General features: G+C 32.6%; 3 protein-coding genes and 1 long non-coding RNA gene across 4 annotated transcripts; 2 read left to right on the top strand and 2 right to left on the bottom strand.

Annotated features, from left to right (window-relative positions):
• Window positions 1–3,359: 3,359 nt before the first annotated feature.
• On the bottom strand, window positions 3,360–5,617 carry LOC110722097. Its single transcript, XR_002511521.1, has 2 exons — window positions 3,674–5,617; window positions 3,360–3,506 (listed from the first exon to the last, which is right to left on the bottom strand). It is a non-coding gene; the product is annotated as an uncharacterized LOC110722097 (long non-coding RNA).
• A 192-nt stretch (window positions 5,618–5,809) lies between these two features.
• On the top strand, window positions 5,810–14,267 carry LOC110722086 (probable mitochondrial-processing peptidase subunit beta, mitochondrial). The gene is made up of 10 exons (XM_021901327.1): window positions 5,810–6,653; window positions 9,578–9,742; window positions 9,898–10,035; window positions 10,133–10,284; window positions 10,443–10,551; window positions 10,751–10,849; window positions 11,466–11,531; window positions 12,830–12,937; window positions 13,739–13,855; window positions 13,934–14,267. Exons 1-9 carry the CDS (start codon window positions 6,021–6,023, stop codon window positions 13,823–13,825), a joined length of 1,557 nt encoding a protein of 518 aa, XP_021757019.1. The 5' UTR covers window positions 5,810–6,020; the 3' UTR covers window positions 13,826–13,855; window positions 13,934–14,267.
• A 3,005-nt stretch (window positions 14,268–17,272) lies between these two features.
• LOC110722079 (expansin-A25-like) lies at window positions 17,273–19,166 on the top strand. Its single transcript, XM_021901317.1, has 2 exons — window positions 17,273–17,662; window positions 18,489–19,166. Exons 1-2 carry the CDS (start codon window positions 17,527–17,529, stop codon window positions 19,109–19,111), a joined length of 759 nt encoding a protein of 252 aa, XP_021757009.1. The 5' UTR covers window positions 17,273–17,526; the 3' UTR covers window positions 19,112–19,166.
• Window positions 19,167–19,767: 601 nt separating this feature from the next.
• Window positions 19,768–25,986, bottom strand: LOC110722071 (beta-glucosidase 6-like). Its single transcript, XM_021901311.1, has 12 exons — window positions 25,105–25,986; window positions 23,323–23,389; window positions 22,446–22,504; window positions 22,277–22,352; window positions 22,109–22,180; window positions 21,934–22,021; window positions 21,566–21,821; window positions 21,291–21,406; window positions 20,873–21,096; window positions 20,640–20,777; window positions 20,212–20,320; window positions 19,768–20,101 (listed from the first exon to the last, which is right to left on the bottom strand). Exons 1-12 carry the CDS (start codon window positions 25,255–25,257, stop codon window positions 19,930–19,932), a joined length of 1,530 nt encoding a protein of 509 aa, XP_021757003.1. The 5' UTR covers window positions 25,258–25,986; the 3' UTR covers window positions 19,768–19,929.
• Window positions 25,987–27,747: the final 1,761 nt, after the last annotated feature.

Genomic DNA, 27,747 nt, shown 5'->3' with positions numbered 1-27,747 from the left:
AAAGAAAAAAAAAATACTAGTTTGATAAATTGATAATACAAGGGTTTTAGTGTATTAATTCACTACGGAGTATAAAATAAAGGGAAAAAAACTAATTTTAAACTTCAAAATATTACATCAAATTTAGACTATATATATAGTTGCACCCTCTCATTGCATTATTACTTTATTATATATAATACATACGTACTAAATTTATTCATGAAACTTAATTGAGAAATATAATGAAATAGAAGAAAACTTGAGAATTCGGGAACATAACGTTAGCATGCATCAAGATCGAAGAAAAATGGCGGTTGTGGCATATGCAAAGAGGCAGAAATTGAGTAGGAGCTAAGTCAAGGCACCAAATATAATTAAATGTTTAGGACTAAGTAACATAATTTGGTGGGTCAACGGTCATTAAGTAGATGCATCATTCATACTCCATCGCCATTTAAGTTATAGTTCATTTACATTTCAAATAAGCCATAACATACAAGAAAATTAATCTAGGTTAATTAGGCTTGATTTGTTAGCTAGGATCGTAGTTATTATTATTCCTTGCGAGGAGGATTAAAATTCGTGATGTTTTTTTTTTTTTTTTTTTTTTTTTTTTTACAGGAAATTCGTGTTATAGACTTATAGTGCTGTTATTGTAAGTAATTAATAGGGAACGAAGGAAGTAATTTTTTCGAATTTGTAATCTATTTTTGAAGTTTTAGTTTCATGCTTGATTCTCAATGCACATTTACACCATTATACATATCTTTACTATGACTAAATGAAAATTGTAAAATTTATATTTGAAAAATATATATCAAACTGAATCAGACGATTCTACATACATTACTATATGTTTTATTTTCCTAAGGTATAAATCACAAAACGTGATATTGCAGATTTCCAATGTTAATTGTGATTATAAAAGAATAGAGGAGTATAAAACCAGGGTTATATTATGTAAGCTTTGAGTGTGTAAAATTAATTTCATATGTATGACTGGAGTTGTCAAAAGCTGATGCAAACTGAAAAATGTACCTGAACCCGATTATGAGTTTTATGACCACCTATTTAAACCCGAGAAAATAATGACCCAAAACCGATATGACCCGACCTCAAACCAAGCCTATATACGAGTTAACCTGAGAATTTGAGACCCAAACTCAAACATGACCCAACCTGAATATAACCCGTAAATTATTGACCTGAACCAAGATTGACCCAAACTTGTTTTAACCCCTCAAAACTCGAGTTTAACCCGACCTATTACTAATTCGATCGAATTCAACCCGAACTATAACTAATTTGACTCGAATTCAACTCGATTTGTTACTATGAGCTAGAAGTTTAGTAGTCCATACATACTACTCCTTACTTAGACTAATTGTAGCTATATGCTCATTTCTAAGTGTTATTAGATTGTATTCCTAAAAAAAAAAGTGTTAAGATTGTATCTATCTTAATCCGACCATGACCCAACGTGTTTGAAACCGAGTAAATTGTGACCCGAACAAATATGTCCCTAACTTGAACTAATCTGAGACCCGAGTCAAACCAGATTTTCAAGACCTGACCCGACATGAGTTTTAATAGATAGTATATGTATATGTGGGGGATTTTTACCTAATTAGCTATCCATTACAAAATGTCAAGTTGATTTACAAATATATGAGTGAGTATTATGTATCTTCAATACTTATGTACTCCGTATAGAGTATCTCCATTGACAAGCTAATTGTCAAATTAATCTGTATTATTGCTACCAGTGCGTTTCTGGTGCGGCTGGGTGCCAAATTAAATCAGCAAATGACAAAATAACCCCACCAACCTAGTAACCCCTGACCCACCTGGTAACCCCACCAACCTATTAGTAACCCCTGACCCACCTGGTAACCCTGACAGACCAAGTAACCCTTGACTGAATCAAGTAACCCCTGACCGGACCTAGTAACCCCTGCCCGGACCTAGTAATAACCTCAGACCAATTAACCCTTGACCGGACCTAGTAACCCCCCGATAACCCCTAACTAAGTAAGTAACCTCTAATCCTACACCACCTCTAAGCCTAAACTCCACCACACCTTAATAAGTTGTACTATGCTTCTCAATAAGTTCTTAAATCCTTTATAAGAAGCAATTATCAAAGTTTTAATTTTGTTTCAGAAATGTTTAACCATGATTAAAGCACTGAACTTTGGCTTCTTATTTTTCAACAAAAATGTACAAGAAAAACTCCCAATTTATTCGTTACTTCTGCAAATTCACGCCAAATCCGATCCAAAAACCCACCCTAACCACCTTACCACCACGCTACCACCAACCACGCCCAGCTACCCACCCCTAAAACCCACCCTAACCACCAGCAATCATGTTGCTAGCAACTCTGCTGCCACAAACAAACTCAAATCCAACCCAAACACAACCAAATCGAAAAAACAAAAAAAATTAAATCTAACCAATACCTTAATTATTAACGATGGCTTCAAATTTCGCTTCAAATAGGCTAAAAGGGCCAAATTCGACCATAAAAACACTAGATCTAGAATTTTCATGACTGAATTTGGCCTTAAAAACCCTAAGTTGTTTTCCGGCGACGGAGTACGAGGAGCTTCACGACGACCACAGACTGTGTTGGAGATTCACGACGACCATGGCGACAATCTGGTTGGAGCTTCAATATAGGCAGTGCTTCAAGGAAGTGGAAATGGAGGAGAGGAGAGAGAGGATAGGAGAGGAGAGAGAAGAGAGAGAAAAAAATAAAATAAAAATTTATAACTGACTGTACGGTGCGGCCAGACGCATATAAAACTTTGTGTATTGCTACATGATACTTTAACCTTTTACTTTCTAGCTAATTTGCACCTAGTTAGCTATTGCAATAATTTATTACTTCATATTTAATTGTGTCACACATGTTAATAAAATAATTGGTAGCATTTTTCATTGTTTTGTTAGGCTAATTAGCTTGGACAAGCAAGTTAATTTGCTTTTTTTTTTTTTTTTTGAAAGAAGCAAGTTAATTTGCTTGGTAAAGCTAATTTCCATTTTTTTTTCTCTAAATGGCTGAGTTAGTATTCGTAAAACTAAACTTAGGGCTTGTTTAGTTTTCAGTTTTCTGTACACTAGGGGAGCACACGTGCGCGATGCGCGCGGTATGATTAGCCAATATAAGAAAGTTATGTAATCGGACCTCAGAGTTTACAAACTTGTAATGGGTATTTAACAATGGTGTAAAATTAATATTCGTAGATTAAATTATACATCAATAAGTCCTTCCTATATATATTACAATTATTTTTCTTACTTCATTGTTCTTGATATTAAATTTGCTCCGATAAAAGTGAGAGAGAGCTAAGCTAGTTGTTAAGTACATTAAGTAATTCAAAAATCCTTTATTAATCAAAAAAATGATTTAAATAAATAAACAATTTTTTTTATAGTTACAATGGAACGATATTGAAACTTCTTCTTAAGAATCTGCTGAAATGATCTACCTTTAGCCATTATTGATTACAATAATCTCTCTGCAACCAAAATCAATTATCAATTAATAATAATTTAAAAACTCAAAGCTGATTAAAAATAAACAATTAATTAGAAAATAATAATCATTAAATTCCAAAAAAAATCATTTCGGATCGAAAATACAATATGAGGTACCCAGAGTTTTAGATTGGAAGTGGAAGATTACCTTGTACGTAAGAGACTCATCCTTAAACAAATGAATACACTTGTCTTTATCATTCATTCATCTCCATCTTAGGTGCTCTATAATGAGATTGAAAATTAGTATTACATAAGTAAATGATAAAATCTAAATATCATTTTGTGATAAGATCTTCATTGTTCAATGCTGTGGGCGTTCGTATTAGCTATTTAGTTATTAGTAATTGACTTATTCCTTTTACTGTTACTGCGTAGTGATGGTTAATTTTTGTTATACATAATTTCAATGGAGGGAAAAATTATGAAAATCCAATGGATGAACTTCGACAATAAAAGTGGTTGTACAATCAAAACACTCTCAACCATCAAATTATTCACCTCAATAATCAATTAACAACTAACAAACTTAATTTCAAATTTCTCCTCTAATTCACGAAGAAGATGACTTCTAACAAATGTAGTCTTTCCTAGCTAGCATATCCAAATTTGCTTACAACTCACCCAAAATAGTCAAAACACATACAATTATCGGCGATTCGGCACATCCGCTACTAAATTGCTATGCAAATCACAACCATTATTAGGGGGCGTTTGGTTCACGAAATATAGGTATGAGGTATGGGTTTAGAATGACTAAAACCCATACCATATGTCTGGTTGTCAAAAATATGAATTTCAAACCCATACCTCAAACCCATGAGGTATGGGGTTTAGAAACCTTGGGGGGAGGTGGGTTTGGCTCATTCCATTCCCTTAGGTATCAAATAAAAGGAGAAAATAGTGAGATATTACATTCCAGAATTAAACCAAACACATGGTATTAAGTATCAAGTTCCAACCCGATACCACCTTAACCCCATTCCTGATTCCAACCCCATACCACTCTGTGAACCAAACGCCCCCTTAGCTAAAATTAATCCTTAATAACATAAATTCCAACACATTGCACAATATGTCAATATGTCATTATATCATTAGATACCAATTACCAAATAACACAAAGCAACAAAATTTATCTACCTTCTCAACGACGTGAATGGCAACACCAACGACAATAATAACAAGATCATAATCGAAACACTTATCTACCATTGGTATTTGGTAGATAAAGCAGCAGAGTTTGAATTCGAAAATCGGTGACTCGGAAGCTCAACTCCGCGAGATTTGACGGAGTAACTCAGAGCTTTCTAGAAGGAACTGTATATTGTATGATAAGAATTTCTTGCAAAATTTGTTAATAAGCATACCTCCGTAATGAACAAGCTCAGCCTAAAACGATTGTAATTTCATAAATTACTAAATTTGCAAGAAAAGTTATTAGGTTCTGAATTATGAAGTGACGACAACAAATCAATCCTTCCTCCAAATTGTTTATTTATAATAAAAAAAAAACAATTAAAGCAATCAACCCAAAAATAATTACAATTTACAATTGTAAAATCAAGCCTAGATAAAATACCTAAAAAATTCAGAAACAAATTTACCAGATCATGTGTTTCTCTATGAATAAATCATAACTCCCAGAAATTTATAAAATTATAAACAAAAACGGAATAGAATAATTACCAATTTCACCATCACCAACATGAACAAGCTTGAAGCTTAGGTAATCAACAACAAGAATACAAATCGACTATAATCTTGATTTGGACAATCTATACCTAATGATTAATTACACCTAACAATCATCTACTGAAATAGAACGAAGGAGATCAAATATATATAAGATAAGATGATGAAAAATGAGATTGCTATTGAGAAGTCGGGTATTAAAGGAGGAAAGTGAATGAAATAAAAAAAAACGTTATTGAGGCTTGAGAGGAGATGATGAATAATTAGGCAGAAATACACCGAGGAAAGAAAGGAAAGGTAAAAAATTCAAGTCAAAAGTATCAAAATATAAAATGGGGGTAAAAATGTAAATTAACATTTTCAGGTTAAAGTGGTCTTCACACTATTTATAAGAGTTTTTTTTCCACTTTTTATAAGGTAGGGATAAAAAAAGAAAAATATGTTTCATTTGTTTGTTGTTAGTTTTCGAAATTATTATAATTTTAATATATTTTGTCACATTTTAATTTATTACACGACATATATCATATGATTCTGAAAAATAAAAACATAAAAAATGGAAAATCACGATAATGTCAAACCAGTTTTTAGAGTTTTAAAATTACAAATAAGTCTTTAACAAAAATGAAAGCAGCCAAATAACATAGTTTCACGTGGCAACAAATCATTGAACATAGTGGAAAGTTTCGTTTCCAACCCTCCCCAAAAAAATTCACCATCTTCTTCTTCCTTCTTTTCCCACACAAACAATCACAATCTCCATTTCCATTTCTTCCACTTTCTCTCTCCTCTGACCAAAAATGTCAACTCGAAAACTCATACACCACTCTCTCCGCCGCACCCACCACCACCCCTCCACCGTCCGCCACCATGCCACTCTCTCTCCTTCCCCTGCACCCCCACCTCCATCAACCCCCTCTCCTCCTCCTCCCACCGCCATGATCTACGATCGATTAGCAGAATCCGTCAAATCTAAGCTCAAAACTCTCCAAAATCCCGACCCACGATTCTTACGCTACACCTCTCCACACCCAATTTCCGCCGATCATTCCCAGATCCTTCAGTTTCCTGCTACTCAGATCACTACTCTTCCTAATGGGCTTCGAGTTGTTACTGAGTCACGACTCGCTTCTGGGTCGGGTTCTGTTGGGGTGTATTTGGATTCTGGGAGTCGATTTGAGTCTGATGAGAAAAATGGGGTTGGGAGTTTTTTGGAACGCGTCGTTTTGACGTCGGATAATGAAGATGCGGCGAATATTGGGGCTGAATTGGAGGGGTTTACTGGGAGAGAGATTTCTGGGTTTTTGGGGAAGGTTGCGGCGCAGAATTCTGGGAAATTGGTTGAGGTTTTTGGGTCTTTGTTGCAGAATTCGGATTTTAGTGATGAGAAGATAGAGAAAGTTCGGAATGCTATTCTCAGAGAAAAAGAGCTGGTAATTTTTCAAATTCATTATTATTTTATTAATGTTTATTTTAAAATTTTTGATCTTGATTGAACAAAGTTATGGATTCTGGAATTGTTGATTGTGCTATAGTGGAATGTTTTAGTATATTTGGATTGGATTTTTTTAGATATATATTGCAATTTTTAGATGATGTGATTGTTGTTTTAGGATAGAAAGAGAAGCTATTTCGTCTTATTTATGGAAAATTTGTTTCTGTAGCTGTGGCTGTAGTATAGGGGCAGGAAGTGCGGCAGCTGCAAAAGTGTCACATATGTGGTAAATCGTTCTCTTGGTTAGAAATGGGGCTTTGAATCTTTGAGGGTGTGATTGTCCGAACTGGTTGTAGTCGATTTTGGTTGGAAGGGTGAGGATTGAGAAGGAAGAGGAGGAGGAGATGTCCCTGACAGTTAGGTGATCACGATACGATAATTGTGAGTTGGGGAGAAATTTTGGCGGTAAATGGTCTTTTACATGTCTTATGTTTGCAAATGTTCTTGTGAAGAGGAATTGCAGTTGACTTGATGGATTTGTTATACATATTTTGATTGTTTTACTTTCAGCAAGATTTCCATGTGCAACTCCAATGGCGCTTGTCATGCCCCATAAGCTTTTAAGCTAATTATCACTTTAGCTACTTTTTGCTCCAATGGCTAGCTATTAGCTTAATAGTAGTTGTTGGATAAAAAATACATGGAAAGAGCTTAATTGGTGTAATGAGCATTTTATTTTGGCAAGTTTAATTCTCAAGCAAATTAGCTTGGCAAAGTTAATTTAGCCAAGCTAATTGAGTTTTCTAACTCCAATGGTCAAGCTAGTAGTTAGGAAATTATTGAAATTGCAATCAAGTCCCTAGCTATAACCATTGGAGTTGCTTATGTGGTGTATGTTTATGCTACCTCCTTTTGTTTAAGTACTTCTTAGATTTGCTAGTTAGATGAACTTGGTGATGCTTGAAGGAAGACATTGCCGTGGGGTAGTTATTAACTTATTACCCTCATTTAGAGGCAATCTATTAACCTTGGAGAGATTGAAAAATTGCTTTCATTTCGAAACATATTACTTCTTCTCCCTCTTTCCTTAACTGTAGCTCTACTGTGTTTAGGAGTTATATAAAGGTACTAAACTTTGCAAAAAATATCAATTAAGGTACTGAACTTTCATTTGTATCAAATAGAGTACTATAACCTTGATTGTAGGTAAACTTTCCGTTTGCCACTGATTGTAACCGGTTTAATACAATTTCCTTAAATTTTTTTTATTTTTATTTCTGAAAATAAACCAAATTACAAAACCAAATTACAAAAACAAATAAAAAAAAAAAACAAAACTCATACCTGGAAATGAACCCAGCTCCTTCAATTTTCTCTTTCTTTCCTTTAATGGTGGACAAGCCATTCCTAATACCATACTTCATAATCTCACAACCACCCACAATGATCTAAAATTGAAAACATTAGATTCGAAAATAAACAAGAAATTAGCCACAAAATAAAACATTAGATCTGAAAATAAACCAAATTACAAAAAAAAAATCTAAAAATATGCCCATTGCAATTTGCAAACCAGCCCCGCCCCACCCCCATTCACCGCATGAACCACGTACAACCGCCGGCCCTCCCCTACCCCTGACCCCTTTATCTTCCCCCTTTATTTCCTCCCAAAAAAAAAAAACACCATACCCACCTCAAATTCCAACCATAACCACCAAAATTTCTCCCCATATCTACCCAAAACCCAACCCTAACCACTGAAACTCACCCCAGTCGCTCCCAATCAACCCAAAACCCTAAAACTTGTAAAATATAATTAGAAAGAGGAGAGGAGTAGAAGCGGCAGCGGTGTACATGGTCAGTAGGGTGGGGTTGTTCTACGGTGGGGGAGGGTGACTTTTTAATTTTATATAAAGGAGAGTGAATTTGAAGTTGATGATGAATGAAGATGAGAACCCAGAAGTTGGAAGAGAGAGAAATTAAAAAGATTTCTTTTTTTTTCAAATTTTATTTACAATGTTAAGTGGTTAAAGAGAGAGAAATTAAAAAGATTTTGTTTTCTTTTATTTTGTTACAATGTTAACCGGTTATATTAGGTAAAAGGGAGAGTTTACCTGTTTCAGTACTCAAATTGATACAAATGAAACTTTAGTACCTTATCTGATACTTTTGCCAAAGTTCAGTACTCTCTAATGATATGAATTCCTCCGTTTAGTGTAGAGCTATGGCTTGTGTAGCAATCAGGTAGGAGCTCTTTCAATACCAAACCTTTGTTTGATTATATACTAATATGAATGAATGTATTGTTGCCCCACTCTAAGAATATTTTTAATGTAATAGCTATGCCTTTTGGTAACTGGTGATCCTGGTGAGAAGACACGGCTTAGCTATAACTGTTGTGTGTCCAATTGGTTGAATTGTAAGAAATGGTAAATAAACTGAGTCCCATAACTGTATTTTGCCATAAAATTGTCTATATCCTTAAAAAAAAAAAAAAAAAAAAAAAAAAAAAAAAAAAAAAAAAAAAACTAAAAATAATATGGAACTATAAAAAGTACTTTGTAGTTGCCATCTTTATGTTGTCAATTCGGAACCCCTGATGTTCTGTTTCCATTTTTGTGCTGTGGCTTCTCATCTCCCTTTTGAATGTTCACCAATTCCCACCTTGATCCACGGAGTATATTCTTTGTATTTAATTTGTAAAATATCGAAATAAGTAATCGCTTGTCCATTTTGAATACCAATGTAATTTTCAACAAATACTTGATCTGTAAGTGCTAACCTTAGCGAACTCTATAGATTAGTGGGAGTATGTATTTCTTTCCTTCTGTTTTTTTTTCCTAATTGTAATTAAAATTAGTTCTTCTACAGTTGTTGGTGCTTTGATGTTTAATGTAGTTGCTGTTTCCACATTTCTTCCAGATGGGTGTAGAAGGTGACCAAGTTATCATGGACCAGTTACATGCTACTGCATTCCAGTATACTCCACTTGGTAAAACCATTTCGGGATCTGTAGATACAATAAAATCCATTACTAAAGCCGATATTCAAGACTATATGTCCTCTCACTGTGCTGCCCACAGAATGGTAATTTGTTTTGTCCACTGGATATGTTTTGCTTTTTTAATTTCATTTAGTCTATTTTAGAGGAATCAGTCATAGATGTTGATCCACAAGTGAAAAATTCTGTATGATGGATGCTAGATTAATTATGAACGGTTCCAATTTGATATTCTTGTTAGGTGATTTCTGCTTCAGGAGGTGTTAAGCATGAAGAGGTTGTGGAACAAGTGAAGAAGGTCTTCACTAAATTGTCAGCTAATCCTATCACAACTTCTCAGCTAGTTGCAAGTGACCCAGTTAATTTCACTGGATCAGAGGTTTGTGCATGTAGTTATTTTCCCTACGATGTGCTTTTATAGCACATGATGACCTATCAGCTTCCTTCTCTCTTAATCTTTCCAGCAATGAATTTAGGTTCGCATGATTAATGATGATCTTCCCCTTGCACGATTTGCGGTTGCATTTGAAGGAGCTTCTTGCAAAGATCCAGATGCCATTGCTTTAATGGTTGTGCAGACTATGCTGGGTTCATGGAGCAAAATGGAAGAAGGTGGAAAGCATGTGGGGTATGCATATCCATCATGATGCATAAGCTCTTTAGCATGTTATTAGCTCTGAGTGAAATTTTCTGTTTATCCATTTTGCATGACATTGTGATTGCAGTTCAGTATGAAGAAATTGGATACTTAGTTTCTTATTTATTAATCTGGTAACATGTGAACAGGTCAGAGCTTGTTCAAAGGACCTCCATTAATGAAATTGCTGAGAGCATCAAAACATTCAATATTAACTACAAAGATACGGGTCTCTTTGGTGTCTATGCTCTGGCTCAGGTGTGTATACACTTAGTAGCTTACAATCAAAGATATTTTATGAGGTGATACCTTTACTTATAGCTTCTGGTGTTATCTTTGGGAATTTGGTATTTATAGCCCCTTAAAGACAGCTTATTGCCATCATTGTAGAGTTTTGAAGTGTTTGCTGATGTTTTATAAATGAGATTTACATGTTTTCATTATCTTACACTGACAGCCTGACTGCTTGGATGATCTGTCATATGCAATTATGCATGTAATAAGCAAGTTGTCTTATCGAGTTTCAGAGGAGGATGTTATCCGTGCACGTAATCAGGTACTTGAATTATGTTATATTCTAAGATTTGCCATCCCCACCCTCCCCCCAAGGGCCTAAAGAGTTCTGCAGCTGTTACTTGCTGTTGCCATGCAATATTTATTATTTGTTTTCCTATTTAGCTCCATTAGTCCCTCTTGAGTAGGGTCTCTGAATGTTCCTTTTTATTATGCATGTATACATACGCGAATTCGGGATGTTATTAAAAAGTTAAATATTAGGGAATTTTCTTTAGTGGTCCATATAACTCCATAAACATCGATTTTCTGTCATAAATATGTGTGTTAATGTGGCAAAAGCCTGATTGAGCTACATTTTATTTATATTTCTCAGCGATGGTAACTTGTTAATTTATCATTGGACTCTTAATTTTTGGAGTCAGTTTCCTCCTACCTTTTAGTTTGTGACTTTCATGCATGTCATCAAACTTGTTTATCAATGTTTGTTTCTATATGACATCTTTAAGGACGTGAAAATATTTTCTCGTTCATTTGAATTATACTGTTTTATTGCAGAGATAAATCATTGCTCTTGATAATCAAAGAAGGTTTATAACCCCCTACCTTGTATTCATTATCAAGATACCATTGTGAATTAAATATGTGCTTATATGCAGCTGAAGTCCTCTCTTCTTGCTAAAAGTAATGGAATCAGCAGGGCTGCTGAAGATGTTGGGCAGCAGGTAATATTTCTCGTCTTTATCTCCTTTTTCACATGTTCGTAGGGAATGGGATGTTGGTGCATATGTACATCATAATGCTGTATTGACTGTTTGGCAAGCTGTATATGATAAATGCTTAACTAAATGAGACCATAGAAAAGCTACCGTTTCTAAGTCTGCAAGACTTTTCTTGATTTAAGAGTTTAAGCTTGTATGGTTTTTTCTTGCTCCACGATTACTATTTCATGAGCTAAATTAGAGTTGCCAACTTTCTCAATGCTCCTTTTGGTGGGTTATTTGGCATGCAAATTGTACTTTTTCTCTTCATGTTTATAACACACGACACGACAATGATTTGTAGAACTCTATAGGCCTGTAGAGTGTCCATGGGTCAGATATTTGGATTTTATTTTCTAAATAAATTTAGACAGGTGGCCATACTTAATTTTTTTTTCCCAACTTACTGACCCAGATAAATGTCACCCTTATTTTGGGTGATTCTAAAATAAAAAAGTAGTATGATCTTTTAGTGAAAATTCCTCAACAAAAATTTATAAATAGAAATTCTTTGCACTTTCTCAATTTGAGATCAAAGTTAAGAATTGAAACTTAAATCTTGTGGGATATATATATCAAGTGGAGATTCAATCTGTTGGTGCTACTCAATAGCCATGAGGTTGGTGGCTGCTGCCTTTTGGCAGCTTTCCCTGCTGGCCATTTCCATGAATTGGGTCAATTGCTTTGGTTTTGCTCTCTCCAATTTGGTCTTTTGTTTAGTTTTGATGAAAAAAAAAACAATCGCTGTTTGGGAAAGGACTTTGTTTCTCTCTGATTCCCTCCTCCCTATTTTGCGTCTTGGCCTCTTGCTATGATTCTGACTAATTTCTTTGATGCTATGATTCTGACTCCTTTCTTTGATCGAGTCAGTGTGCAAGTGCAACTAATGGCTATTGAAGTAACAGTTAAATGACTTGGTTAAATTTTATGCTTCCTGATTCATCTTATGGGAACTGTAATTGTGACAATCTGAATTATTAATTCCTCAAAGAAGTTTTTGTCATAAAGGGAAAATTAGAGAAAAAAAAACTTGATAAATCCTTTTAAATGAATTAAACTTCTGAAAATACTGTATTTGTGAGATGTATGATCATATTGCACTGAATTTCTTACGAAGTTTGTATGAATATATATGAACTAAAATTTGCCAACTGGATTTAGCCTAAATTTAGTATCCTATATCTGAAATCTGCTAGTACTTGATAGCAATTTGCAGGTATGGCTCCCATGATCAATCTTAAATTTTCTTATTATAATTGCAGTTGTTGACCTATGGAAGAAGAATACCCTTCGCTGAATTATTTGCAAGAATTGATGCAGTGGACGCCAGTGCTGTGAAACGTGCAGCTGATCGTTTCTTATTTGATAAGGTAAGTCTAGTTTTTTTAAGCTGCATTTTTTTCATTGAGCTTTAGGGGCCCAAATGTATCTTTGCCAGTTGCCACATCCTATCCATCAGAATTGGTTTCTGAATGGATCTATCCCTTGTATGCTATGATGGCCTTTTTTATGTGATAAATAACTTGTATACCGTATAAGTAATTATTGGAATCCCTAGTTGTTTATACTCCCTCTGTCACCTTTTTTCTGCTTGGTAACTCACAAGGGCGAACTTTTTAGGTTTTTGTTAAAAGGAATTGATGAGAGAGAAAAGGGGTAGGAATACATGTAGTGGTTGTGAGAGTAAAGGTTTGGTCCCCTACAATCAAAAGTGTTATGGGTGCAAGCTTCACGGGGCAAACTAAAAAGGAAAATTGGGCAAACATCAACGTTTTTTTTGGATAGTAAAGAAGGAAGGAGAGGGAAGAGATAGGGAGGGGAAAGGTGAGCTCCATTTTCCCTCCAAATCTCTACAATTTTGGAGGGATTATGCTTATTTAAGAGAGGGGCAAAATGGATCCATTCCTCTCCTTCCACTTCCTTCCCCCGATCCTTTACCCAAAAACAAGATAAATTGTCTTCCCTTTTCTCTTCTCTTCTTTTCCTTCTATCCAAACAAAGTGCAAGTAATAAAGGGAGTAGATATGCTTATTATGCCTTAGCCAGACTTCTGAAGCTTGCTAGTGATTTGAGCAAATGTGCATTATATTTTCACAGAATGTTTTTCTCTCAATATATTTATAGGTCTTCCATATTTGTATACTTATTATTATTTTTTTACTACCTTTTAGGATATTGCAATTGCTGCTATGGGACCAATCAAGAAACTACCCGACTACAACTGGTTCAGGCGCAGGACATACTGGCTACGTTACTAGATTTATTGTGCATTTTGGTTATTTGAAAGTGTAAGGAATCCAATATTTGTCAAGTTCAATATTAAGTAATATTTGTTCCTCTCTAATGCTATGTGATTATTTTATCAGATATGTTACACCGTCGTGGTTGGGTGAGAAAAATTGGTCATCACTGACAGCCGCTTCAAGATAAATAAGCTTGAGAAACATTTTATGTACTGCTTGGACACTGTCTGATATGAGCACACTATTTTTTGGTAGATTATGGGCTCTGTGCTCTAAAATATCTGTACATTTCACTAAAACTACTGTCAAGACTCAAGAGGAATGATACTGCCTCATTTCTCGTTTTTGGCTTTTCATCAATAAATGCGAAAAACGAAGGCGCAATTTTGTTGTCTATTTTGATCTTACACCCTATATACAGCATTCATACACTAATTGGATTATCTTTTAGGACGAATTATGAAAGCATTTTGATCTTCAATTCTTGCAGTCTTCATATTGCAGTTCAGGTTTTTCAGATTTGTGGCCAATCAAGATGTGTAGCTGAGAAGTATGCATATCCTTCCTAAAAAAGACGAATTTTGTAACCTTGATTAGTACATGTTTATAGTACTAACAACCTCTATTATGCACCTAGTTGTCTAGCTATTTACTCCCCGATAGACTTATAGTCACACTGTCGCAGAATATGCTGCTCATGCACCATTACTGCCGGTTAGGACAGAATTGACTATGATGAATGACCAAAGTATGGAAAAGTTTTTTTGAAGGGCAATATAAAAAAGAGGTCCTACCGGGAGTCGAATTTAGGTCGCTGGATTCAAAGTCCAGAGTGCTAACCACTACACCATGGAACCTTTGATGCTTAATTTAGTATCTAAAATAACTTACATCCATATTTTAAAACAGTATCTTCTCAAAGCAGGAATAAAATTTACAGTAGATAGGAATTGGTATTGCGCCTTACAAAGTTAGAAAAAAAACAAACCGTAGCTTCATAATTTGTAGGGCCTGTTCATATTTACTGAACTGAACTGATTGGAGCTGAACTGAACTGAAAAATTAAAATGCATAAAAGTATATGAAAATGTTTATGAAAATTAATGATAATATATATAGTGGATTGTGAAAAATATAAAAGTGTTTTAAAAATAACTCTGTTTTTTAAATTAATATATTTTAAATTATTAATTTTTTGTGTATTATATTTTAAATATATATATAAAAATAAAAAGTATTCTTCAATATTTTACTGTAGTCAATCATTACTTGTTATACACTACACAATTTTGTTCGTTTACATGAACTAGGGATTCCATTCACGCACCAAGTTGAAGTCATGGGACTAACAGAAGATCATACTATGTACGATGATAACAGAAAAGCAGCTATGGATATTGTACGAAACCAAAATAACTAATCAGATATGGGAGTCAATTAAGAGGAATGCCGAGGTAATGGAGCAACTTAATGAAGAAGAAGAAGACGAAGAACTAACCGATTATGAAAGCTAGTAACTGTTGTGTAGTACTCTCATTTTGTCAATGAGTTCAACTATAAAAAAACATGTGACCATTTTGAACGACGAATATAATTTAAAATAATAATAATAATAATAATAATAATAATTATTATTATTATTATTATTATTATTATTATTATTATTAATATTATTATTTTATCATTATTATTATTATTATTATTATTTTATTATTACTATTATTATTATTATTATTATTATTATTATTATTATTGTTATTATTATTATTATTATTATTATTATTATTATTATTGTCGTTGTTATATTATGCTAAAACATCTAACACAAAAAAATTAACAACTGAACTGAACTGATTAGAGCTGAACTGAACTGAACTGAAAATAAGTAAATATGAACAGGCCCTTACTCTTTACTTGTTCAATAAATTTTGTGACATTATATGATATCTATCTTTACATTTTTTCTATTTATTAAAAAAAAAAATTGTGTTTTTATAGCATATCGAATTTTGCGTCTTTATCGATCCTTTCACGCTTCACTTTTTTTAAACATGTGATCTATCGTAAACAAATCAAACCGTAGTCTAACCATGAGATCAAAACCTCGTTATTACATTAATACATTATTGATGGCTTACAAACTTGCAAAAATGTATGCTAGCTGTATAGAGTTGGTAATCTTGGAAGTATTAACCTATAAGTTTACTCTACAATAAATATATATTAAAAAAAAAGCCAAAAAATAAGGATTATTAGTTATTAGTGATGCAAACATATCCCTAAGAACTCAATTAATTATAGAACAGACAAATGACTTACATAAAAATCAACTTGTCTTTTATGTATACAACTTATGCCAGCAAAGTCAACACTTAAAAAAATAAATAAACACTTATAATTTGTTACAACTGAATTTCAACATTAACCCCCCTTTTTTTAATCATTTTACAAGAAGCCAAATGAAGTTACATAGTTATATGAGTTAAAGCTTTAACTGATTAGAAGACTTTCTGTTCCAGTAACCACCAATTTCATGAGTGAATTCTGTGAAGTCACAACTTTGTTCTTATTTCTCCTACAATATATTGGTACATTAAATGTTTTTTTTTTTTTTTTTTTTTTTTTTTTTAAACACATTAATTAAGGGTCTGTTCATTTCAGCTTAATTTCATTTCAGTTCAACTCCAATCAGTTCAGTTCGGTTCAGCTCCAATCAGGATCAATTCATTTAGCTTAGTTCGGTAAATGTGAACAGGCCCTAAATGTGTATTTATAATTTAACGTAAGTCAATCAATTTGTTTTATTTTTCTTTGATTTGTGATAGACTTTATTGGCTTTACCTTAATCTTTCCTTGTTTGAACTAGTTTATTTGTACCTAATTGAATTTGATAGAAATTCGAAATTTATGAATCTATATTTTAGTTTTGTACTGTGTATTATATTGAGCTTGAATATAATTCTAATATGAAATTTATGAATCTTTCCTTGTTTGAGCTTGTAATGCAATTGAGAGTTGTGAGGAGAGTAATTTTTACGAAAAATAATCTATCTCTACGGCATTGTGCTAACTTATACGTAGTTAAAAATTAAATTATATTTTAATTTTAAATTATAACTTTTTTTTTTGTGTTTCAATCATCATTCTCCATCAGGAGTCCAGGTTATCATATCACCAAACTTGTAAACTATATACATTGATCTGTAAGATAAAAAGCTGTTATATTAATTAGATATTAGATTCACAGTAATTTGTACTTGCTTTATATAAAGTGTTCATAATTGTTATGCGATGAAAATAAAGAATTTTTAATGATTAACAAAAGCAAATAAAAAAAATGATCGTTTAAGAACAATTTTTTTTTTTTTTTCAAGAGTCACACAAAAAATGATGTAGACAAAATTCAATTTATTAGTTGACGTCAACTTTTGAAAGCAAAAAATTTAACGATGTACATTTACTTGTTAATTAAAATTTTGACATAAAAAGAAACGCATCAACTATAGGTCACAAGTGTTTCATTTTTTTTTTTCTCCCTTATTAATTAGGAGTATCAAGAAAGTTTTGATTTTCCACCTAGGTAAGCAAACTTGTAAAGCAATGTGTCTATAAATACTTTGTTTACTTAGAGACATTTCTACACATGACATATAGAAAACTTCAAATAAAAAAATAAAAACTAAAGAGAGAAATAAAGGAAAAAATAAAAAATAAAAATGGGTGCTAAGTTAAACATCACTTTAGTCCTTATGCTACTTACAGCCATATTAGCTGTTGATGCTAAAATTGAAAATGACTGGGAAGATGCCCATGCAACCAACTACGGTGGCATGGATGGACGTGAAACCATGCGTGAGTTTTTCAATTCCTTATTTTTTCTTTTAATAAATCCATGCCTTATTTTATTTTACTTAACGTTAGTTAGTAAAGTTGACACATTGACGACATTGTGACTGAGTGTAACAGTTCCGCACAAATTATCAAAAGACGTCACCATTTATAAACAAGATTTTATGTTTTAAAATTGAATTTCATTTAAAGTGATAGATTGGAACTTTTTTGGAAAATAGGAAATATTGGATGCATGGTAGAATTAACACTTACAAGATATAGCTATAGATAATTGGATTGTCACGCCTTGTCATTTTTACTTGCTCCTAAATTTTATTTATATATATATTTTTTTATTTATTTTTAAATAGTATTTTTCCAATTTGCACTGACTTTTTGAGTTTTTCAATCCCAAAAAATATTCCAATGCGAGTAAATTTTTTTTTTTTTTAATGTCTATCATTTATTAATGTTTGAAAAAAAATCAAAGATATAGAAATGTAATTTCTTAAAGCTTTAACAACCCATGCATGAAGTTTATCAAACTCTTTGCTTCAATTTCTCAAATATCATCATCGATTAGAAAATAACAAATTGATTGTAGAGAACAATAATGTTACAATTATAGACTTTATTTGCATGCATGCATGCATCATTCTAGGCAATAATTAAGTTATACTCTCAATTTGATTTTTGTTTGATTATATATGCTACAAGACACCCTAATCTAAATTTTAATATGTTCAAATCTACACAAAATTAAACTTTTTTTTTTTTTTTTTTTTTTTTAACTACGTACACAAATTGGCCTGGTGATCATATTCTGATTTATGTGCACTACTTGCAGAAGGAGCTTGTGGGTATGGAAATCTCACAGAGCAAGGCTATGGACTCGAAACGTCAGCATTAAGCACGGCCCTCTTCAACGACGGTCTAACATGTGGTGCTTGCTACCAAATCATGTGTAAAGACTCAAAATGGTGTCTTAATGGTACTCAATCAATCCATGTAACAGCCACCAACTTTTGCCCTCCTAACTACACTAAGCCTAACGAAAATTGGTGCAACCCTCCCTTGAAGCACTTTGATCTAACACAACCAATGTTTAGAAAAATCGCGGTGTATGAGGCAGGCATTGTCCCTGTGGCTTATCGCCGTGTTAATTGTGTTAAACAAGGAGGCATTACGTTCGAGTTTAAGGGAAACCCGAATTGGATCGTTGTACTCGTTTATAATGTGGGTGGTGTAGGGGATGTTAAGGATGTTAAGGTTAAGAGTTCAAACACTACTAGTTGGTTACAAATGAGGAGGAATTGGGGACAAAATTGGGACACTAATGCTACACTTGTTGGACAAAGTTTGTCGTTTCAAGTGACTACTAGTGATGGTAAAATGGTGCAAGCTGATGATGTGGCTCCTGCTACATGGAAATTTAATCAAACTTATGTTTGTAAAAGACAATTTAATTAGGTAATTTATATTACCTTCTTGTAATTTGGTTAACATGTATTATGTGCAATAGGATGAGGGCTCTAGATGATGTATAATTTGAAGTTAATATGTATGATCGAGCTCTAGATAAATCAAAATTAACCGAGTTATGAGAAAGTTTAATTATGTTACTGGGTTTATGTATTTCATGAGGTATTGATTTAGAATCACTTCAATGAATCTCGACTCTTAAATAAAAAAAAAATAATAATATGGTCAATCACTTTTGAAATAACTAACGGATTGATTAGTTAACCCCCTCAAACATTTTGCTGGAATCTTTAATTTGTAGTATGTAGACTATGGATTGTATATTTGTATGACAAATTTTCACTTCTTTGATTTAACAATCAAAGTTTCTTACTACTCCGTTTGTATTTGTTAGTCAGTATTATGTGTGATGGAAAGCAAAACTTAATGAAATGGTATTGATTGCAACAAAAAACTTTTAAGGGTTGATCTGCTGATATGATGTAAAAATTAGTTATGTGTGTTTAACCCTTTACCTATGTATGTTGTGTTATGGAGTGCGGACGTGTGGTCATTCTATATGTCAACTAACTTAGTTGGTTAAAGTGTCTTGGAAGTGGTGTCAACAAAAAAAAAAAAATCATGATTGGAAAGTAAATATAGAGTGCAAAATAATGTGTAAGATTCAGATTTTATCAGTACAAATACAATTAGAAGAATATATAGTCACATAAACACCCTTTGTTATTTCTTTTCAATATTTCATTTGAATATTTCACAGTTTCAAATTCAGTTTTCAGTCCAAATTAATATATACAAAGAATGGTTCAACAAGCTAAGAAGTTCTTAAACCATTGAACAGAATTCTTGGCATATCTCTTTTGATTGTTCTGGTAATCCACATAATAAAGACCAAATCTAGAAGTATATCCTGCTGCCCATTCCCAGTTATCCAGAAATGACCATGCAAAGTATCCTTTCACATTACACCCATCTTCCCTGCATTTTTAACAAACACTCAACCTTGTAAGTGATTCGGTCCGAAATGTATTAGACTTAGCTAATTAACAACATGATGTACTTCCTTGGATATGATCATTGTCACTTACTTGATAGCTGCAGCCAAATTTTCAAGATAGCCTGTGTAGTATCGAATTCTTTTCTCGTCTTTAAGCGAGTCATTCAAGGATCTGAATATATTGTTACCATCATCCATCCCTGCAACAATTCAGATTTTAAGTGCACTATATTTCAGAGTTCTAAGTGGTGTAGCAGTATGTTCTGATCTATACACTCAGATATATTTTGGTTATTTGACAACGGCGAGTACTTGACTCCCTGACCAATCTCAGGGGTCCGAGGGTAGCTCCAACCACTTGAGCAGCCCGCGCACTCTTATCTTATAAGAGTTACATCATGTTATAGTATGATGTTACAGAGGACTGTAACACATATATAGCAGATTGTATGTATGCTTACATTAAGGCCAACTATTTTGCTAGAATAGCAGATTTAAAATGCCAGTTTTAGTATGTACCATTTTCAGTTATGATGACCATGGGATTTCCATATTTGTTCTTGATATAATTCATCAATTCTCTCATTCCTCGAGGTACAATGTACAGCCATATCGAATTAGCCCTCTCTCCAATAGGTTTCCCGTCATGACCAAATGCTGAAGATGAAAAAAAACACAAAAGGTTGAAATTCTAATATAGTCAGATCAAGTAGCAGCATAAATTGATTAAGTAGAGTTCAAGAAAGATTTACGCGAAGTCACAGTGCCAGAATCAGCAAGAGCATCATTGAGAAGAAGCCCAATGATATTAGTCTTGTTGTCCCTTGCATAATATGTAGTGTAGTGATTTATGCCAACAAAATCTAGAGACCCTTTGAGAAGAGCTGACTCTGCTGCAGTGAATTTTGGCAGACGGTCCCCTACTCGCTGCCTCATTGAAGCAGGATAGTCTCCAAACATCAATGGATCAAGAAACCTAACAATGTTTCATTCCACTTAGTTATCTCATTTTATTCGAAAATGTAGCAAAACTTATACTACCTCCATTTCATATTATTTGCAACGATTAGACATTTTTCCTCTCTACTTTATGTCAAATCGTTGCAAATAATATATAGCGGAGGTAGTAGCTAGAATAAATATAATACTCCAAAACATTATCAATCATACCAGCCAAGCTGAAAATCTTGTGCTCTTTGAGCTGCTTCAATATTTTCTGTTGTGTTGGTTTCAGGCTCATACCACATCACATCTAACGCTGCTCCAATTGATCCGCGTTGTTTTCTCTGCCAAGGTCACGTAATATATTGAATTTAAACGACTAATTAAACGCATCATTAGTACTTGAATCAAGTTAGCTCATCATTTACGTGTGCATGATATTGTTAAAAGCTAATCTTTACATCAAAACACAGTAGATAATTCACAATAGAAGTCACATTTACCTGGTATTTTCTCCTATAAATGTCGACTGCATTAGCATGAGCAAGAAGCAGGTGATGAGCAACAATATAAGGCTCAGTAGCAGAGTTCCCTGCCCTGCAAAACAAGTGGAGGAGGATGGAGCATCGTCCTGGAGCGAATATGCCTATGTCATAGCCTTGAGATGCAACTGTATGAGGCTCGTTTAGTGTTATCCAGCGCTTAACCCTGTCCCCGAACTTCTGATACAGAGTCTCCGCGTAGACTCCAAAATCATTTCTGAAAACAACATGAACAACATGAGCAACATAAACTCACCATATTTTAAACGACTACTGTAAAATTTTCATAAACAACATGAACTTCAAGTTGATATATGACCGAAAATTACATGATCTGAGGGCTAAGCCAACTTTTGTAAGCATCCTCCAAGGCTTGAGGAGTGTCCCAATGGTACATTGTCACATATGGTTGAATTCCTATAACACATAATTAAGACACATTTTAAGTATAATAGCATTTGATATCTATAATAATCCTATCAAAATCGATTAATAATAATGTACCATTAGCTAGTAATGCATTGATTAGATTGTTGTAGTGATCAACTCCGGCTTGATTTATCTGGCCAGTTCCATCTGTTAATCAAAAAATTTTGTATGATTTAGCACTAGGGTTCAAGGACTAATATTTGCTAATCAAAAGGAAGTTTCATTAGTAGAGCAATGAATTACTTGGAAATATCCGAGTCCAAGATATCGAAAACCTGTATGCATCGACTCCCATGTCCTTCATAAGTTTTACATCTTCCTGTTTATGTGCATAAAGTTTAATTACATATAAAAATATAGAACAACATTTTTGAATTTATGCAATGAACATCAAAGTGAGAGTAGTTCTTACAAGGTATTTATGATAATGATCATTTGCAACATCAGCGTTACTAAAATCAATGACTTTGCCTGCACAAAAATTAACAAATTTAAACCTGATTAATCATGAATAGTTTATCCTTGTTCAAAGACTTAATCATGTAGGAGACAACTTGAATTACCGAGGGTTCAAAGAAGGCCGAAATAGTCAAATCGAAAGACTTTTTTTTGTTAATTTATATAAGGTCCAACCTTTAAATTTATCTTGAGTACACGAGAAAAAAGTATCACCAATTCACCATAACTATTTAAAATATCACCACAAATGTATCTATAATTATTTGAGACGCGCCACACGTATCTCCAATGGCACAACAATACAACATCAATATTCTTTTAACCAGGTTGGCTTGTTTAGCAAATCCCGGAGATATGAAAGCTTTCAACATGCAAAGTTCTTAACAACTTAAAAAGTGTTGCAAAATGTAGTTATGACTTTGTGTGTTAATTAGACGAAACTACGAAAGTCACGTTCATACTAATACGAGAATAACGTCCCAAATTAAGATTTGTCATCATTCATATGTCATGATTCTTAGAATTTGAGACTTTAATAAATCACCGACTCCTCCTATAAAATGTGAGTGCGACTTTTTTTATTTATTTTTTATAAATTAAAGTAAGAAAAAGAGAATATATTATCATAATATTACGATTTTATAGGTCAATGTAAAAATGAATAAATGACCTAAATAGTGTGATATGTATGTATTCTACTACTACCTCCATTATATATTAGATAATTAGTTGCAACTTTAGAATTTTTATATCTCATAAATATTATCCCAAAATTTACAACTAATATATAAAGGACCTAGTATGAAAAACCGAAAAAAAAAAAAAATTACCAAATTGGTGTGCAAATGTATCCCAGACAGAGGGTCCCCTGCCGTCCTCTTTTACAGCTCCTTCGTACTGCAAAATTAATATGCACCCAATATTTCAAACTTCATTAAAATCATCCACTTTGTGTCAAATGCCAAATACAGTATGGCTAAAAGCAGCATCTTAGAAATTAGAATAGTCAATATTGACTGTATTTATTTATTCGAATGAGTTATAAGGAAAAAAATTAATTAAGGGGTTTGAACCTATGACTTACTCAGATCTCTCAATTCTTTGAACAAGTGACCTTTACGTTACGCTAGTTCTTATACTATGTTAGGACATTAACCCAACTAAAATCTTAACCTGAAGGTTAAAGTTCGGAAATATGTTATACTTATCACTTTTGATCGAAACAGAGATTATTTAGTGGACACAGGGCCTCCCGGACAGCCCATACTTCCACATTGACTTCTCAGTTTCTCACATCTCTTCACCTCTTTTTTTTTTTTCCATCCAAACTCATTACCAACCCACTATACTTAGTGCAGTAGACTAAAGCAATATTCTTCACTTTTTTTTTCCTTGAAATATATTTATAGTATTGAAAATTACTTGTATATCTAACAAAAAAGGTTTATATTCTGAAATGTACATGAGTACTAACCATTAAAATTATAAAGTATAAGACTTAAATCTTCATATTATATTTAGACTACGTTCTAATAATATTATATACTCGTATAAAAAACATACAAGTAGTAATTACTCGTAATAGACATTGAAACGCTAAAACCGTACTCAACTACGTTATTTTGTATGGAGTATGTTATGTGATATGTAGTATGAATAATCCCAAAGTACTCCACCACCTATTTCAGGCATACTTTCTACCCTAATTTCTGCGTTACGTCTTATTCACCAACTTAGCTATTGTGCCTTGAAGGAACTATTTATAACTATATAAGGAATTCCTTCTAAACAAAGCTACGTTTACACCACCATTTTAGACTTAATTATCATTATAAAGTCGGATCCATTTTGCTTTTTTGCCCTCTAAGTGAACATCCACATCCCCATTGTTTAAAAATAAGTCAATAAATTAATACATAATATAAAATATTTCTAGATTCGACACTGCTTATACAAGTTTATTTTAACAAAAAGTCTAAGCTAATTCTTACTCGTACTAATTATACCATAATTATCAATTAGACAATTAATAATCAATGTCATTTGTTGAAAAAAAATCGTTTTTTTGCCTTTGGCTTTATGCTTTAGTTTCTTTTAATTGGCATTCTCCGTTATATCATCAACTAGAATAAGCTAGAAGAAAGGAATAAAACTCGCAAGACTTCCTCCTTTAAAATTTAAAGCTTTTGTCTCATTAACAAAGTCTATCCTTTGTTTCTAATTTCCTCCTCTAATTATTCTTTGTCATCTTACCTTCTCTCTACCACATATTTCTTTTTTGTAAAAAACATATATATATATTCTTTCTACGACCTATTTTGTTGCAATGTTAGTGACTTTTTCAGTTGTCGTGGGATCTTATTAGACAAGTCAAATTCAACGTGTATTTACGATATTTAGTTATCAATACAAAATTCAAACATATTAATAGTTGAAATTACGCATCGCCAAAGGTTGATAATAGATTGGAAGAAAGTATTAAAAAAGATTACAAACATACAAAGACGTATCACATGACTAAACTAGCTATCTCCTGCAATTTCCTTCCTTTCTACTGACGATATTCTTGAAATAAAAAATTTTAAAAAAATAAAAAATAAAAAGTAGCGTACCTGATAGGCAGAAGATGCAGTGCCAAAAACAAAGTTCTTTGGAAAACTCTTTCTACTAACATTTGTAGAACAATCACAATTTATCGGGTTAACAATCGCGATAAGTACAAGAATCAAGCTTATAATTAGCTTGTTTTTCTGATTCATAACCATGATTTCTGAATGAAATTCAAAGAATGTATGTAGTCTTGAAATTGAGAGGAAATAAAACAATTAGAGAATGGAATAATAAATGGGATACTATATACTTTTATAGTAACACAAATAATATTATGGTTTTGGGAATTAATTAAGGCTGGATAAGGAGAAATGATTAAATAATTTGATTATAAAAGGTAAATGAAGTTGTGGTTGGAAAGTTGAAATAAAAATGAAAAATGGAATGATTATGATATGATATTAGTGAGTGCTTAATTAACTGTTTAAATTGGAGTTTAATTTTGTAAGAGGAGAGAGAAAATGAGAAAAGTTGGAACGGAAAAATAAGAGCGGTGGGAGTATTTATAAGTGTAAGGGGTTGAGGAATGAAGGTGATTATGCGTGTGAATACTATAATCACGTTTACACGTTATCTAGTTTATTTTGTTAGACATGTTATACAAGCATATCAACTTTGTGTTTTAAGGGTTTTTTTTTTGTTTTTGTTTTTACAAGTTTAGCTTTTACTACTTTTGTTTTTAGTTCGAATGTATACTCAATGTATCGAAATGAATATATGATTGTGAATTTCAGAATTTGTGAATTGTGATTCAATTATTTGAACATCGTGTCATGTTGAGTTTTTCTGTTTAAATAATGATGTTTGAATTTTCTTGTTGAACTTGTAAGGCGTTATAGGTCAAATAAATACCAGTATCTTAAATTGACCGGCAAATTTACCAATTATATATATATATATATATATATATCATGGGTTAAAATAATGATTGAACTTATTCTACGGAGTGTTAAGAATACAAATGACTAATTGTATAGTGTAACATTTTCTAGATTAATTAGTCAAGACACATGGTGTATATTCATATAATATCAATGTTTTTATTAAAGTTTTAATTTATTATTAAATAATTAAAGATATTAATAAAGGTCAAAATTATACATTAACATATATATCAGACAAACTGATACGGGGTACATTTATGATTTTTTTTAATGTGAAGGTTTGTTTGATTCATCATGTGCCAACCAAATAATATGGCATATTTGCAACTTTGCATTGGCTATTTGGCTTTGTTTAATCCATGTACCATCTCCCATCCGTATTAATTAACATGTTTGCATTTGGTTAATTCATATGTCAACTCTATTAATTTTTTCTTTTTTTTTCAAGATAAAGAATAAAGAATAAAAATAATGAAAATCAATGTAGCTTTCCATTTTATTTTACTTTTTTAATTTTTCGTCTCTTTTATAGAGTTTTTTTTTTTTTTTTTTTTTTAATTCTCCTTCTCTTTTTACCCTCTTTGGCTAATGGCTCTATCTAATTCTACATTTCTACCATCTCTCTTCTGTTTATTGATACAACGGACTTGTGCATTGCATGGACAACAATTATTAGGTATATTATTGAGCATCAAGATTTTGATAATAAAAAAAGTTATTACTACTAACATTGCAATTGTATCAAGTCAAGATAATGGTATTTTCCCCTTCTAGCATTGATAATATCTATTCTTGATTATCAAAATCTTCATGCTTAGAAATATCCTTGATACACAAGACAAAGTAAGGGACTGTTCTCTTACATTGAAAGTCAGTTCAGTTCAATTCAGCTCCTAATTTCCTTCTCTTATAAAATATTCATTTCACTTCAGTTCAATTCAGCTCAGCTCAGTTCAGTTCAGCTCAGCTCAGCTCATCTCAGTTCAGTTCAGTTCAGCTCAGCTCAGTTCAGCTCAACTCAGTTCAGTTCAGTTCAGTTCAGTTTAGCTCAGTTCAGTTCAGCACAATTCAGTTCAGTTCAGTTCAGTTTAGTCATTGAGAACAGACCCTAAGTTGGGATCAATTACGGGAAAGTTTTCCAGACGACATTTAACTCAAAAATGGTAGCCATTGTAACAATTTAATTTTATTATAATTTTTCTAAAGTACTTATTATATATATAATCTCTAATTTTCAATTTTGTTCATCTTTTAGTAGTCTCTTAGTCTTATAAATTATTAATTACTTTATCTTCTTATTATATTAAAATGGGACATCACTTACATATATTGTTTGAGAATGTTATTTCTTTACAATTAAGAAAATAAAGTAGGACGACAAATTACACTTATAGGTGGGAATTGGCCTGTACAATTGTCCATGGATTTCTGATTACATTTCATAGTAGCCGCAACCTCTACAGTGTGAAATGAGGAATAACGAAAACAAAGATTAATGATGGCTGTTAGCTTTGTCATTCTAGCTACTCTTGTACATACTTCGGCAGACATATCCAAGTCCTTTTTAATCACAAGAATATTATAAATTATCAATGAAACGGGGAAAGAGATTTCGAATATGTGACATCATACATATGTTTTCCGATAATTCTGATTATCTCATGTCTCTAACAACAATAGAGTTTATTGTTATATATATTTAGATAATTTCTTCCATTTATACATTTCCTGGTTTCATTTATGATGTCGGACCATTATTAG

Source organism: Chenopodium quinoa, unplaced genomic scaffold, assembly GCF_001683475.1.
Source record: "Chenopodium quinoa cultivar QQ74 unplaced genomic scaffold, ASM168347v1, whole genome shotgun sequence".
NCBI lineage: Eukaryota > Viridiplantae > Streptophyta > Magnoliopsida > Caryophyllales > Amaranthaceae > Chenopodium > Chenopodium quinoa.
The sequence above is the reverse complement of the archived record's forward strand: the minus strand, read 5'-3'. Positions and strand labels throughout refer to the sequence as shown.